Genomic DNA, 15,453 nt, shown 5'->3' with positions numbered 1-15,453 from the left:
TGACTTGTGTTGTTATCCATTTCAGGACCTGCCTCTGCTGCTGTGCCCTCTCTGGTGTCATTTTCTGCTGGGCTCACACAAAAGCCTTTCTCCAGCGATGTTGGCGTGGTTCACTTCAACAAAGTGCTTGTGAATGATGGGGACTACTATAACCCCAATACAGGTAACAGCCAAAGAATGGAGCCACAGACATGCTAGACAGGCAGTAGCATGGGTTACCAGTGTTCCATGATACCTCAGGCCTTGCTGGCACACTGAACAAAGTCCATCTAAGCCAGACACACTGGGGTAAAAGCTTCCTGTGAGTGTGGACAGGCAGACGCTTTGCCATGGCTGGTTTTCCATGACTGCCCAGTACTACTGAGGCCCAGCTCACCACTACACAGCTGCTTGTGCATCCTCAGCCCACCTGAGGCCAGCTGGGCCCAGGTAGCAGAGGTGAGGTTCCTTACTAATCCACTTCACTGTGGCTGGGTCACCGAGAGGAGAGGAGAGGAGAGGAGAGGAGAGGAGAGGAGAGGAGAGGAGAGGAGAGGAGAGGAGAGGAGAGGAGAGGAGAGGAGAGGAGAGGAGAGGAGAGGAGAGGAGAGGAGAGGAGAGGAGAGGAGAGGAGAGGAGAGGAGAGGAGAGGAGAGGAGAGGAGAGGAGAGGAGAGGAGAGGAGAGGAGAGGAGAGGAGAGGAGAGGGGAGGAGAGGAGAGGGGAGGGGAGGGGAGGGGAGGGGAGGAGTTAGGTGGGCCTTCTCCTCCATGACTTCAACCAGTTGGTCACCTGCCCAGGCTGACCTTGTTGCAGTTATGTGTACGTAGCAGCGGGTGACCCATGTGGCTTTATGTTTGTCATTGTGCTGAGAGCAGTCAGGTGTCCCCACTGTGAGTAACTGCTGAGCCCAGTCTGTCTCTCTTCCACAGGCATTTTCACATCACCATATGAAGGGCGCTACCTGATCACGGCCGTGCTGGCCCCGGAGAGGGATGAGTACGTAGAAGCGGTGCTGTCCGTCTCCAATGCCAGCGTGGCTCAGCTCCACACTGCTGGGTACAGAAGGGAACTGCTGGAGTATCACAAACCCTACTCGGGGAAACAGACCTGTGGTGGTCCTGGGACGTTCCACCTTGTTCTTCACCTCAAAGCAGGAGATGAAGTAAATGTTGTTGTAACGGGAGGCAAGCTGGCCTACACAGACTCTGACGAAATGTACTCCACATTTAGTGGAGTTCTCCTTTATCCTTCCATTTCTCATGTTTAGGTTTATCTTGAACAGGGCAGAAGGGTAAGATATTCAGATGAACTTAAGTGTAATAAAATTCAAAGCTTTAATATATTCAGTTTATATATTTGATTTCAGTGATGGGTTTATAGTCTATACAGAAACCTTTTCCTTGTCCCTTGTTTCCAGAGATAGCTACAAAAGTCACATTTTTGTAGCTAAATGAACTCCTTCCCAAGCCCTTGCTTACCTGTACAAGCAGAACAACTGTTTAAACAAGTATGTTCTCAATAGATACTTCTCCATTGTGCTCCTGCTGTTCCCCATTAAATTGCCTTTGCAATATTTTCCCTAGTTTTTCAAACTGCCCCTAGTGTATCAAAGTTTACATCTTCACTCAAGTTTACAGTTGTGGTCAGCTATTTTCATGTTTTGAGTAAAGCAGAGCCAAGAAAGTGAAACTGTAGTGGATATGGTTGATGACTTTTTACTCCTTGTATTATTTAATAACGTGTGTTGGCATAATCAGTTTGTTCAGTGTAATTGCAAACCATTGTGGTGCAAAGCAAAATTATATTCATCTGCATCAGTTTTCTTTTTTGCCTTTAAGAGCCAAACACAATGCTAGGAGACAAGCTGAGTGATTCAGTCAGGTGGAAGCAGCAGCACAGGGAGGAACTTGCCTCAGCTTTCCACTGGGCAGATGTGAACTCAAGGTGCAGTTGCTACTACTCAAAGATTTAGAACAGTTATTGTCTATTTATAGAGTAAAAAAGATGATTGGTTATTCATGATGGTCTTGAGATTAGAGCTTGCTGCTGGTAATTAACAAAACAGGTCAGATAAACCAGAATCATCATTGCTTAGCCAGGAAAATGGTGATTTTGAAAAGTTTAAAAAATTTTATAGAGTTTGTTTCTGGTACTCCAGCAGTACTTGCATTAGAAGGGAAGTTTTTGCCTTCAGTGCATGGTAGAAGACAAATCAGAGAAAAAATGGTTGATAAAGGAAAATAGTGTTTTTAGTCAATATTGTCAAATGCACAAACCAACTGTCTGCCAGAGTCCTTGTGACAACCTCCTGCATTGGTGCTTTTGAGTGAGGTTTAACACTCAGCATCTGTTAATATGGATAGAGCAGCTTCCTTAGATTAAACAGATAAATACAATTTAGGCAGCAGTATTTTGCTTCTCACACTAGCCACTTCTCAGTGGAGGTAATAAAAACGATGCTTTGGCTCTTAGGAGTTAGCATTTTGATCACTTTTGTGGCTGAAAACAAATCCAGCCACGTTTAACTGAGAGCAGGACTGTACATTCATTTTTCACATGTACATACATTTGTCACCTGTACATTCTTTATATCAACTGATCTTTTCAATAGTCTGTTCATGCCACACAGAGTTGTATTTATCATAGTGGTTTGTGTAGTGTATTTTCCTTATTACAAAGGCAGAACAGCTGTTTGTAGCCTCAGAACAAACAATTTTTTTAGGTGAGGGAAGAACTCCCTGTGCTGTAGAGCAGCACAGTGTATTTAGCTGAAGCCCTTCCCATCTGAGAAGATCAGAGGAAGACTTGTGCTTTTGTTACTTAGTTTTGGAACAGATACTCCCTAACAATTGTGTTTCCAGGCAATGAGATGGGGCCTTCCCACAACAAACTATCACATCCTGGAAGCTGAACTGCTTTTAAAAAAAGCAGGCAGAAAAAACTTTCTGTCCACAGAGGACCTCTGAGTCAGTCCTAGGGCAGCTAGGGTTGCACCGGGGGAGTTGTGGGCACAGGAAGGAAATGGTGAGTGGAGTTTTAAAGCACCTGCCTGGTTTGGGAAGATCTCTTGGCACTTGATTTTCAAAATGACGGTGTTAGAGATAAGCAGAAGCTAGGGCTGGCTGTGTTTGTAGCAGGAAGGCTGTTTCTGTCAGAGCAGCTGGCAGGCAGTAGCCAAAGATGTACAGTGAACTTGCACTCCTGATAGAAGGAGCCGCCTCCGCCTCATTTCCCTGCATTTTCCTGGACCTGTGCATTTTCATGCAGTCAGAAAATGCACGCTTCTTCAAGGGGGGCTTAGCTTTCTTTTGTCCTTTCTGTCCCATGCCTTTCTAGGTCTCAGAATTGTAGGGACAGAGAGGAAGGGTTGTTTTCTGTGTTTCCAAAAGCCAAGCATATAATACGCTTTTTTTGTTTGTTTGTTTTAAAAACTTAATTTCTTGTTACGAACAAAAGCCAGAGAAGCACTTTTCCTTTCAGGATATTTTTCACTCTCCTCAAGAAAGCTGTGTTGTCTAAGAAGTTGGCTCCAGACTATGTGTGACTCAAGATTATTGTTGCCTGTTCTAAAAATGACTCATGGAAACAAACAAAATGAGCTGAGTGCTTAGGGAGACCTAGCTGGCAAACACAATTTTTTTGTCCCACCTCCCTCCAAGTGAGAAATTTTTAAGAATCAGCAGAGCAAGTTTAGTGCTAAGAGTTGCAAAAGTTGTATCAATCATGCAATTATTACCTAACTGCTCCAGATTTCAAAATCCAACCCACAAATCTTCACAAGCCTAGTTCTGCTGATGGGACAGGGCCATCTTCTACCAGAAAGTTTCCCTTTAGACCCAGGATCTGCTGCTGCAGTGCTGGGATGGTTTAAGCCCTCATAATGCAGTATAACTGATATTTGTACCCTGCTATGGAGCATTCCCTAAACTGTGTCACAGCAGGGCACAATCCCAGCAGCTTATTTTGAGGACACCTTTAGACCTTTCAGGGGTAGCTTCCCATTCATGTCTGGTAGTGTGGGTGGCTAAAGCTATGACCTTTTACAAGGAACCTCTGTCTAAGATTCCTGCCTTTGTTGAGGAGGACTTGACCCTTAATTTGCACTTCCTTGGTAATTGCTGTAATCAGAGTAGGTGGCTCGGTTCTTCCTAATGAGGTTATTTTCCTGGAGCTTACCAGGTGGAATATTGACCCAGCTGGGAAGACCACAGGGATGTATAGATATTTCCCATGAATAGGGAGAGGGAGGACGGAACCTGAGTTGGTCTCTGCTCCAGTCAGTGCTTGTATAAAATATTAATAATGCAGAAACTGGAAGAGATTCAAGCACAAATGCATGCAAAGGCCTGACAAGGGTTGGCTCCACACAGAACAGCCCAGCTTCAAAGGAAAGAGAAGAGCCCTGCTCCAGAATACCCTGAGCCTGCTGATGAAGCATTTACATCTTTCGTGAGAATCAGCAGCAGAACACAGAAATACCTGCACTGAAAGGAACATTTCTCACTGTGGGTTTATGATTTGACTGCCACATCCAGGAGCATCCACAAGCTCAAATGGGAAGCATCTGTTAACTGAGGAAGCCTTAAAAAAAATCCAGTAGGTGGGAGCTCTAAGAACAGGACTGGTGCCTGTTTCATAGATCACAGTGCTACCTTTTAGACTTTGTAGGTAGTTTAGTAAGGCATTATGTGAGAATTGCAAGACACTTCGACAATACAGTATCTGTTGGGCCAGGTGCTCTAATTTGACATCAAAACAGGAAGAAACCCAAACCCTACCAGGTGAAGCTGTGCAGGCAGATGAGTGTCTGACAGTCCCTCAGCCAGGCACGAAGCACTGTGGTTCCCCAGGGACTGCAAATATCCAAACCAGGTTGAGTCCCCAGGGCAGTATCACTTGTGAGACAGGTGAATTCCCAGAGGCAGGGCTTTAGCAGCAGAACATCTGAAGCCAAGCCAGCATGTTGACAGCCAGAGAGACTTGGCTCTGGCCAAATGTGGCAAGCATATCCTAGAGCTCCAATGTGACATAAAAATCAGTCATATCCCCAGGAAAGACTGCAGCAAAGCAGGAATGCCAATTTTCACTGCAAAAAGTATTAAAAAATTCTACCTCATTACTTTGCCATTAAGGCCTCTGAGACAGCAAAGACATTTCTGCTGTCCACTTTGAGAACACTCAAAGCAATGAGGATTTTCTGTGGTATTCTATCACATTTCCTTTCAGTGCACATCAGGTTAGTTGCAGCAACTTTGTGCAGTGTCACTGAGACTCTAGTTGGTTTGGTGTAGCCAACTAGCCCAAAGAAAAATTGCAAACAGTCAAGCAAGCTGTAGGTGGAAAGCATAAGAAAGCAACTTGAAACAACATGCCCATCACCACCCCATGCAGCTTTATAATGCACTGGGAATGCAAGGTAAAGGGCCCCCCAACTGCAATTGGGAGATTCAAATCAGGATTGAACTGTTTCCTGAGTATATAGCATGCATTTGGAAGTGATTGCTGATTAGGTAAGTCCTTGCATTACAGCCCACTAGTGGTTATGGGTCTGTTTCACTAAAACCAGAAATGCATTTATGGTCTCAGCTTGGAGATGAGAGGAACGTGCACTCCACTGAGACTTGCTCAGCAGGTTGCTGGTTGCTTCTGGATAATGGCACAGAGTTCAAATCATTCAGCTACCAGGAATACCTGGGGGCAGTCTCCTGCCATCACAAGACAGACTTGTGCTCCAGCCAACACAACCTTTTCGCAATGTACCCGGCAGACTTGAGATGCAGAACAGCAGCTCTGCCAATTCTTTGGGTATATGGGAGACTTCAAACATCTTGTAACGTTACTGCATAAGCAGGTTTTGGCATTTATTTTGCTGTTTCAATTGTGAAAAAAGGAACATTACTAAAATTTTTCAGCAAAAGGAACAGTGCATTTCAAATTATGCTTTGGTGTGCATGTCTATACATATATTCATGCATATATATATATAAAAATAATCTCAAATGGGGAGAGAAATACCCAGCAACATAAAGAGAACTGTGTGACAGAAAACAACTGCAGATATGTCCAAATAAAGCCTACCTCTTGTGTCATGCTTCAATGCTCTTTTGCTTTCCAGGAAATACAGCAGCACTGTAAGCCAAAATTTTTGCTCTCTTCTCCACTGCCTTTAGAACTGCAATTTCTGGCTTCTCAGTCAAGCTTGCATGTATATTTTAAATGTTTATTCAGTGTCAAGCACTGTTACATAGGTTTTGTAGTACATAGAAATTCTGCCAACACAGTTCTTGTCCATCTTAGTGGTTCAGTCACTGCCCTGATTCCTGGCAAAGATAACATTTCAGTTGCAAGGGACCTACAACAAGTAGTGCCTGACCAGTTCAGGGCCGGACAAAAGCTAAAGCATGTTGTCAGGGGAATTGGCCAAATGCCTCTTAAACACTGACAGGCTTGGGGATCCTGAGATGGCCCCTCCACTCCCCCAGCATGGCAGTGGCAGAGCTCACAGGCTCAGGACCTGGCATCTGCAGGGCTCAGCTGGCCACTGCACCAAGTCTGTGCCTGCTTCACAAGCAGAAGGAGCACGGGCTGTCCATGCCCAGGAGTGCTGAGCAGCTGCACAGACCACCCCGGGGCTGCATTCCCCTCTGTCCCTTCTGCTGGCACATAGTATATTTCCCAGTGACTGAGACTGGGCAGCCAGCCATTCCTAAGGCCCTGGTGGGACACCGTTCTTTCTGGTCTATCAAAGCAGCTTGAAGTTTAAGAGCATGGGGAAACCAGGGTGGGTTCCAGAGAAAAGGAAGTGTCCAATGGCATGTGGGGAGTACACTTGGCTGCCTTACACACAAGAGATTCCAGAAACACTTTGGGGATTTTTGAGGGTTGTTGGTTGGTTGGTTGGATGCTTTTATTGTTTGTTTGTTCATTTTTACCAATCACTGGCCTTTGCATGTGTCCTGGTTCTGGTAGGGACAGGGTTAAGTGTTGCAGCAGAGGTGAGCAAGCACATGTGAATTGTACACTCTGCTGGTCATTTTGCTGTTGTTACTGTTTCTTATTTCATTGCTGTTTCTAGTAAACTGTTCTTATCTCAACCTGTGATCTCTATCTCTGTGTGCCTCCAGCTCTCATTTCCAGCCCTCCACAAGGGAAGGGAAGGAGCTGGAGGAGGGGTGAGAAAGCTCAGTGGTCTGGGGTATTGCAGTGGGAACATGAAATTGGGGAATACCATTCCCAAACCACAACAGCATTGCAAGCAGGTGTGCCCAAAGCTCCAATCCATCTAGATCTCTCTGCAAGGCCTTGTCCCTCCAGAGTGAGCAGCACCTCCCCGTTTGGCATAATCAGCAAACTTGCAAATGGTGCATTTGGCTCCTGCAGCCAGAATGATAAATATATTGATAGATATATTGATAAATATATTGAACAGAACTGGCCCTAGAATTGAGCCCAGAGGAGCACCACTGGTCACGCAGCAGCAGCCAGCAGCAGTCCCTTTTGCCACAACCCTTTGAGCCCTGCCCTTCAGCCAGTTCTAGGCTGAGCAGTTCAGGCTGTTGCTTGTCACCACTAGAGCACAGACACATGAAGTATCATCAGAGGTGGGGAATTTAAGATTAGAGACCGGCAAGGTAGGAAGATAAATTAAAAAGAGAAGGCAAAGAAAGGTTGACTGAAAGACATGACCAGAAAGAAAACAGGAGGTGCACCAGCTCTCAAGTGGGACAGAAACACCAGTACAGGTTTGATTAATTTAAGGGAAAGGAGGAAAAGCAGCACGGAACTGCTTAGGAAACACACTGCACAGAAGTGGCCACCCCTGCCAGGCAGAAGACCCTGACAAACCCTTGCTGTGCCCAACAGTGAAACCTGCAAAGCTCTGAATGCATGCAGCATGTGGGACATCTGCTCAGAAAACACTTCTGATTCCCTGCTCACCTCACCACTGGTACGAGAGCTCAGCTGGCAGCAAGTGGGAGCACACATGTATTTCCCACCAAAACAGTGCAGGCCTGCAGGCCCACAGTGCACCAATTGTATGACATAACTCCAGGCAGTGTCCTGCACAGAGGGAAGTGCCTGTTCCTGGAAACCGTGGTTCTGCTCTTTACACATCTAAGCCAGTTGCTCCAAGACAGAAAATCCATCCACCAAAAACAAGACCACCCTAGTAGGAGTGCATTAGGGTAAGATGGACACAGGAGAAACAAGGGCAGCTCAGAAATGTTTTTACAACAGGTCCAAACATTTGGCATACACAGGACACACCGCCCTTCTCTGGCTTGCACTGGCACAGTCAGTCACTCACTGCAGCACCAAGGAAGCAGTGAGACCGAGGTGTGAAAATGGGCAGTGAGGAGAGTGTGGTGTGAGGAGTGAGTGCAGTGTGTGAGCACAGTCATGGGGGAAACCCAGCAGGAACACAGGAGCTGATAAAACACCAATAACACCACAGAAGGACCAAAAGGCACAGCATCACTGACCTTTTCATGCAGATGTGTCACAATGTGACTGAACACTCAGGTTCTCTAGAGAGGTTGCTAGTTGGTTGCATTTACCACAAGCACCAAGAGACCAGGAAAATCAATTTCTACTGAAAGCTTGAGGCCCCTTTTCCAAGACAGCCTCACAATATTAGCCTCTAACTATTTAACAACTGCTGTGGAAGACAATACTCTTTCGCTTGAAAGGGAAAAGTTAACTTTGATGGAAATAGGATAAATCTCCAAATTAGGGCAGATTTACAAGAGCTCAAACTGCAGTTACAACATTTTCTTCAAGGCAGCTCGTACATTCCCAGGTTGTGCCTCTGTTACCTGATATTTTATATTACCAAGTGCATGTTTGCTTTTCACTATAGTTGTAACCCAGTATTGGTACTGGCACACAAGTTAATCTTGATGACAGCAATTTTTTATCAGCTGTATAAATACTCTGAAAAAAAGTAAATCAAGTGTGAAAGAATGCAAATGTACTGTAGTCCTTAGAAGACCAACTTGAATTCCATGTTAAATATAAATGCAATTTTAATAGCCCCACATTTACTCGATCAGCACTACAATAAAGGTATTACCAAACACAAAGGAAAGAGAAATTTCATTTTAAGTCTGTTTTTATTGTGATAATATTGTTCCGAACACCAATAAACATTGCACTGAAGTGTGGGTTGCTGTACCCAAGACAGTCCAGTCTTAACAAAAACCACTGTATTGGTATGATCACAGATTTGACATTTTAAACACACTACCTTATTAGTGATTGGGTTGCTTAACAATCAAGTATTCCACATCTTCAAGATAAAAATGAAACAAATGACTGAAGAGAGTTTTCCCACCCTCAAAATAAACAACATTTTAACTTTCATCTGGAAGGAATTAACACTGTAAAAAAAGTCCCAAATAATTCCATTCTATTTAGCAAATTTTAACTCTGGAAACTAAAATTTCTTCAGGCAACAGTGACACTTTAAAGGCATCTCAAATTCACTATCTATCTGTGATGTTTCATTAGGAATTTGCATTACAGTCATTTAAACTCATTCATATGACAGCATTTCTAAAATACTTGCATGAAACATTAACATGAAAGCTCATCTCTTTTGCGTTTACCATAAATGGATTCAGAGTTTGCTTCAGAAGTTGCATAACAGAGTTGACACAAGTGTTAAACTTTTCCAGTTGAAAAGAAAAAAAAAAGGGTTTTGGAAGGCATATACTGATGACAGAAAGGTAATAAGACATGAGCCAAGATTGCACATGCACTTGTATACTGTTGGGAATGAAAGCCCAATCTTTTGAAGTACAAACATGCTTGGTACAGTAAATTAAAAAAAAAAAAAAATCCAGAAATGCGTACCCTTTAAACTGCTGATCTTTGAATCACTATAGAAATGGGTAATGTCCAAGTCACTAACAAGTCTTGAATTGCAATGTTCCTTATTTACTCCCAGACAGGTGTCATTGACTCAGCCTTTGAGGGGTTCCAACGCTAAGAGGATCTGCATCTTCAACAACACAGTCTCAACAGGGGTGTGCGTGTGCCCACAGCCAGGCACACTTAGAAGTTCCTCTTTCACAGAAAGAATGATGTAGCTTGCGCTAATTTTACATCAGTACAGCACAACTTGTTCTCAAACATTAGTTTCAGGCCACTTCTCTCCACTAAGGTAACAAAAGGACAGGCTAATGCATAATTCTTATTTACCCCACTCCACACAGATACTGCGGCACAAGCCCAGTTTGACAGCAATGAGATGTCTGCTCTAGAGTCAGTAAAGTGCCCAGCAGCCCCAAGAACACAGGTACGCAACGACAGGCCCCATATTCTGTCCCAAAACAGGGTTAACAAACAATCTGAGAAGCTTCAAATACAAGCTAGATTTAGAAAAACCAAGCTCCCTGCCCTATTCCTGTCAGAAAGACTCGACATTTACATTTTATCAAAAAAAAATTTAAACTGTAGCTGTTACAGAGAAAAAAAAAAATCAATTCTTTTTAATTAAGCAACCTTTTGGACACTCCTACAATGCAAAATGACATGTCAGCAGAATGAGGAGCTCTCTACACAACTCACACAACCCCCGTTTTCATACCAGCTGAAAGTACACGTATTTGGAGGTACACCCAATACTATTTCTCCATGCTTCCCATTTACTCAAGTCTCCACTTTGAAATCCACATTTTATCTTTATGACAGTCTAAAAGATGAAGGGAGTTCAAGAAAAAAAAATAAAACTAGTGGAAAAGAAGTATTAACCAAAAAAAACACAGCCAAACCTTGGTAACAATCTGTTCCACTTGGGAACTCATCATAATTTCATGAAGTGCTTTTATCTTTAGAAAAGCTGTGTAATACCAGGGCTACCAAGAGTAGACTTAAGCATAGTAAAGAAAATTTTGACATCCACAAAAGGAATGTTTTAGGAAAGGCTGCTTCACTCCCTTTCTGCAAAATAGAATCTTTAGATAGAATATTTAATCTTGTAATTAAAATACTTTATTATGTTGGATTCTTATTTATTAATTTTTAAGTATTTAAGTGACTTAAAAGCTCAAATCACATTGATATTCAAAGCACTTGGTGATCATGAAAATTTTAGTTTCTAATGAAACCTATTGAATAAAAGGTAAGAAAAGCAAAAAAAAATACATGGAATGATGTTTGCAAGCTTTTGACATTAAAAAAAATACAAGAAAAAAAGCAATAAAATATCCTTTGAATTGAATCCTGTGAAATCCACTTAAACACTGAGTAGATTAGTAACCAAGAACCACAGAAAGTATTTTTCTCACAGTATAAAAATGAGGATGCCTTTCAGTTCACTGACATGCATGACACACCGTGACAGGTATTTTTTTTATCCCACTCTCCTTCTCCTGTTCTGAAAGAGATTCCAGATTGATTTTGCTTGCTTCCACTCTTTATCCAGTGTTTTATAAATACAGGAATACACTAGAATTTTATAATGGGGGAAAAAAATAGTTTCCTTTATATAGTGATTTTAAAATGCTCCCCCCAGAGCAGCACACCAATTGTCCAGAGTTAGCTGGTGTTACATCAGAACTGTGGGTTAAAACTCTCAGCCTGACAATGGAGAAAAAAATACTCCTAGAGGGCTGTAAAATCCTCTAAATGTACTCTTTTGCAGGTAGCAAAACCAAGTGAGCTCCCTGCCTGCGTGCAGCACACGTGAGCTGAAGCAGGAGGGTCTGCCCCAGCTGTTCCCAGAGGAGCAGCCCAGTGCAGGACTGCAGCAGGCAGCCAGAGAGACGCCTGCCAGAGAGCCCTCGCTCTCCCCTGCTCCACTGGGAGCTGAGTACAGGGAAGAACTTGCCCCAGAGTCCATGCAAATTCTGGATGGTGCCCCTGGAAGGATCTTTAATACATGGCCCCAGGAACTCACTAAAGGAGTGAGTGACAGGAAAGGCTTTGCCCAGAAAGCCCAGCACTGGTGTTTAAATGATGTTTAAATATGACTGTAGTCCTTAAGCCCTCTGGGCTGGTGAAATGATACATTCTCACCATAGTTTTGTCCAAAAGAAGTTAAATGTACTAATTCAACTTAAAAAGCAGCCACCTTTGCCTTCAAGTACTTTTGGAGAAAGAACAATTAGCTGCTTTTATAGCTGATAAACACCAGAATTGGAACGTAATTTGTTCACAGGCTCTGACTGGAACCTGAGGAATGACCAGCATGATGTTTGTGAATAACCCAAAACTTAAAAAAAAAAAAAAAAAAAAAAAGGAAAAAAAAGGAGAAAAAAAAAAAAAGGTTTTATTCTGCTCTACAGCATTTAACCATTCTGACAGCTGGAATCTCACTACTGAGTTGTATTTTGTTCCAGCTACTGAAAACCTGCAATACAGAACTCTGGAAAGACCTGCAGTAGACAATTAAAAAATTAAATACATAATTTTTTTTAGTATTACAATTCCCTGAATATAATCTGTACATACATTTTACTGGCCTACACAGCATACACACACATACACATTATCTCTGTGCGGAAAAAGGAAATAAAAATGCCAGTTCCCCAGCTCTTACAGAAACGTTCCAAGATTTTTCTTGATGAAAATTTAACATGATGCAGCACAGCCTGAAAACAACAAAAGCCATACAAGTGTCTGAAGACAACTTTCATTTTAACAAGCTCATGAAATAGTTTAAGCGTTGTGTGTAAAAAAACCCAAAAAGTAATAAGCAGAGTTAGTTTGAGTGTGATTTGTACAAGCCCAGTCTTGTACATGTAACAAAAGGCATATTAACATTTAAAGAGGAATTTTATGTCTTCAGAATCTGTCAGGCTAGTAAGGGCTATACATTTTCTGTATTCTAGCTGAAAAAGAGCACAGTGGTCTTAGGCTCTGGCTCCTTTCAAAAATGGCCTAATTGCCCATTTGAACATTAAACCACGTTTTTCATTAATAGGTCTGACATTCTATTTGGCAGTTTCCATACACTTTTTGGCTTCATTTTAGAAAATATACTTAGGACAACTTAAAAAAGAATAATCTATGTTTACAGTAAGGTCTGTAACGATGAAAATGCAAAGTCATATTTTACCTCAGCATTTAGTTGCCCAGAAGCACTTGGGTACCATGACCATCAATGACAGGTCAATCTCAAGTGCCTTAGAACAGGTATATAATAATAAGCAATAAACAAACAAACACAAAAATCCACACACCCTCCCACAAAAAATAAGACAGTAGCTTTGCATTTTCTTTGTTTTAAACCAATGAAATTAAAGTGATTTCTTTAGTAAGACTTACGGTACCAATATATAAATTAACATCTTCATTAAGAAAGTTCTTCACATTTAAACTGAAGCTGAGTAGCTGAATATGAAATTCCTTCTTCTGGTGAGAAGTACTTTTCAGGCCAGGTCATCCATGTTAAGTTCAGGAAGAGGCTCTCTCCAGTAGCAAAAAGAGCTGAATTCTGGGCATGGAAATGCAGAACTCTGTTCTTTATTAATCAATGGGAACACATATTCCACAAGCTCACTTAGTCTGTAATACCTGTATTAAAGAAGAAGAAAGACCATTATTTAGCAGTCTAGCTACTGTTCAGCTGTAGCCAAAAGCAGCTTTAGAAATCTAGACCAGAAAGTTCTAGTCAAATAAAGCCCCATGACTGCAGAAGCTATTTTCAACTTTATTTTGCCAGTTTTCATCTTGAAAAGTTTCAGTCAAGTACCCAAAGCTGTAAGTCCCTGGCAAGTAAGGCTTTGCACATGTCATATGTAACAGGGGATGATGGTCATAAATGCAATTATTTCATAATCTCATTCCTAAACACTGTCTTTGGCTGAAATAACAAAAATGGGCTTACGAAGATTTGTTTCCCTTAGTCTGTTCTTGGATCAGTTCACCCTTTGGATTCACAGTAAATATTCTGCAGTCTGGAACTCCCACTTGCATGTAGGCATATACATCCTGCAAAAAGCACCAACACAAGTACATGCTTCAACATTTCCTTATTGAATGTAATCTAACAAGCAATTTATCGAAAGAATGACAAAAGCTGATCCAAAAAAGCTACAGTAAATCTGCTTCTTAAAAAAATGGTCCCTGAACAACAGTAAAAAAAAAAAACCCCACCCCCAAAACATACACATGCACACTTTAACAAAATATTCCCCCTGCCTCCAAACACTTAATTCCTGTTCCCAAGCCTGGGACCACAAACGTACACGAAGTCTATACCACACAACACCACTCCTTGTGACAATATTCTTCTTACAATACTCCTCTTTCTCTCACTCAATTACAGAAGTATTGAGCTGCAGAGAAAATACAGGAACGATACGTAAAAGGGATTCAAGACCATGAAGCACTGAATTAATGCCCTCAGGTCATAAAGCAGCTAAAATACTTTAAAAGAATTTGGAAAGGTGACACATACCTAATAAAACACTGAGAATACTAATGCATCTTTGTAACCTTTGTCATATAAGCAGTTGTAGCAACTTTTATTTAAGGTATCTGCATGTGGTTTTTCCCATCAAACCCATAAAAGCAGCAGTGTCCTGCTTCCATATTCAAATTTTCATAAACACAAAAAGAACAGCTTTTTCGTTTTGCTTCTCAAGTACATACATTTTAACCCTTCAGTTAGAAAGGAGCACTTACATTGGGCCTGTTTCCAAAAGCAGCATAGAAAGGCTGTTTACTGGGAGCAAACAAATTCTTGATATCATTCAAACATTCGATTTTGAACTTTTCAGGCTTCTTTTCTATTACTTCCCTAAAATAAAATTTCAACAGTCAAATTCTAAATCATGATTTGATAGAAGGTATCCTCCTTACCCCATTTATCTGATATTTATATTCTCATTGCTTCCTGTTGCTAGCACTGGTAGTTGTATAGACAGTGCTAAGTAGCTCTCCAAGAACAATACAAGAAACAATCAAACATGCCCTCTTTTCCAACACCCACAGTAAAAAGAAACAGGTGAATACTGTGCATAGGCTAAGGAGAAATGGGATGGAATTCCCAGCTGTGAATGCAGTTGTGAACTGCTCTTTTATAGCTGACTATCTGAATCAGAAGATCTAATCAAGTACACATAAGCTTGTTACAACTCCCGTCTTACAAAAGTAAGGCCCATGACATTAATGGAAGCTGCTGTCATTGCTATCCATGACAAAATAAAAACCAAATAAACAAAAAACCCCAACAAACAAAACCTCCTTCACAAACAAACAAAAAACCCCCAACACTTTTCCATCATTAGCTCCTCCCATCAAGAACAGGTAGACTATGGCTGGTCCAAAAGATCAACTGAGTTGAACCATATCTACACTCCCATCCTGTTTTTTAAGTAGCTGTACATGGAGCACTCCCACAGCCACAAGATCATTTCATGACAGTCTGTACTGCCCAGCTTTGTTTTCTTTTCTCTCTACCATGTAGTAGCACTGCACTGCAACCCTTGCAGGTATACTTGAAAAGACAGAAGTGTACTAA

At 41.8% G+C, this 15,453-nt stretch overlaps 2 protein-coding genes across 7 annotated transcripts in view; one reads left to right on the top strand and one right to left on the bottom strand.

Moving 5' to 3' along the window:
• EMILIN2 (elastin microfibril interfacer 2) overlaps positions 1 to 7,620 on the top strand; it is a 38,097-nt gene extending 30,477 nt beyond the window's left edge. The window contains exons 7-8 of the mRNA XM_069004556.1: positions 26 to 163; positions 911 to 7,620. Coding sequence (XP_068860657.1) covers positions 26 to 163; positions 911 to 1,248 — 476 coding nt within the window. The 3' untranslated portion in view covers positions 1,249 to 7,620. The remainder of the gene's footprint in view (positions 1 to 25; positions 164 to 910) is intronic.
• Positions 7,621 to 9,075: 1,455 nt separating this feature from the next.
• The window catches only part of LPIN2 (lipin 2), a 44,887-nt gene continuing 38,509 nt past the window's right edge, over positions 9,076 to 15,453 (bottom strand). For 3 of the 6 annotated variants that reach the window (XM_069004553.1, XM_069004549.1, XM_069004548.1), the window contains 3 exons: positions 14,616 to 14,730; positions 13,816 to 13,919; positions 9,076 to 13,502 (listed from right to left, as the gene is read on the bottom strand). In XM_069004553.1, coding sequence (XP_068860654.1) covers positions 13,358 to 13,502; positions 13,816 to 13,919; positions 14,616 to 14,730 — 364 coding nt within the window. In that variant the 3' untranslated portion in view covers positions 9,076 to 13,357. Of the gene's footprint in view, positions 13,503 to 13,811; positions 13,920 to 14,615; positions 14,731 to 15,453 lie in introns of those variants that run through there. The other 3 variants (XM_069004552.1, XM_069004550.1, XM_069004551.1) reach the window with 3 other exon arrangements.

The sequence above is a fragment of the Aphelocoma coerulescens genome, chromosome 2, assembly GCF_041296385.1.
Source record: "Aphelocoma coerulescens isolate FSJ_1873_10779 chromosome 2, UR_Acoe_1.0, whole genome shotgun sequence".
NCBI lineage: Eukaryota > Metazoa > Chordata > Aves > Passeriformes > Corvidae > Aphelocoma > Aphelocoma coerulescens.
This window is presented reverse-complemented; position numbering and strand designations above follow the sequence as displayed.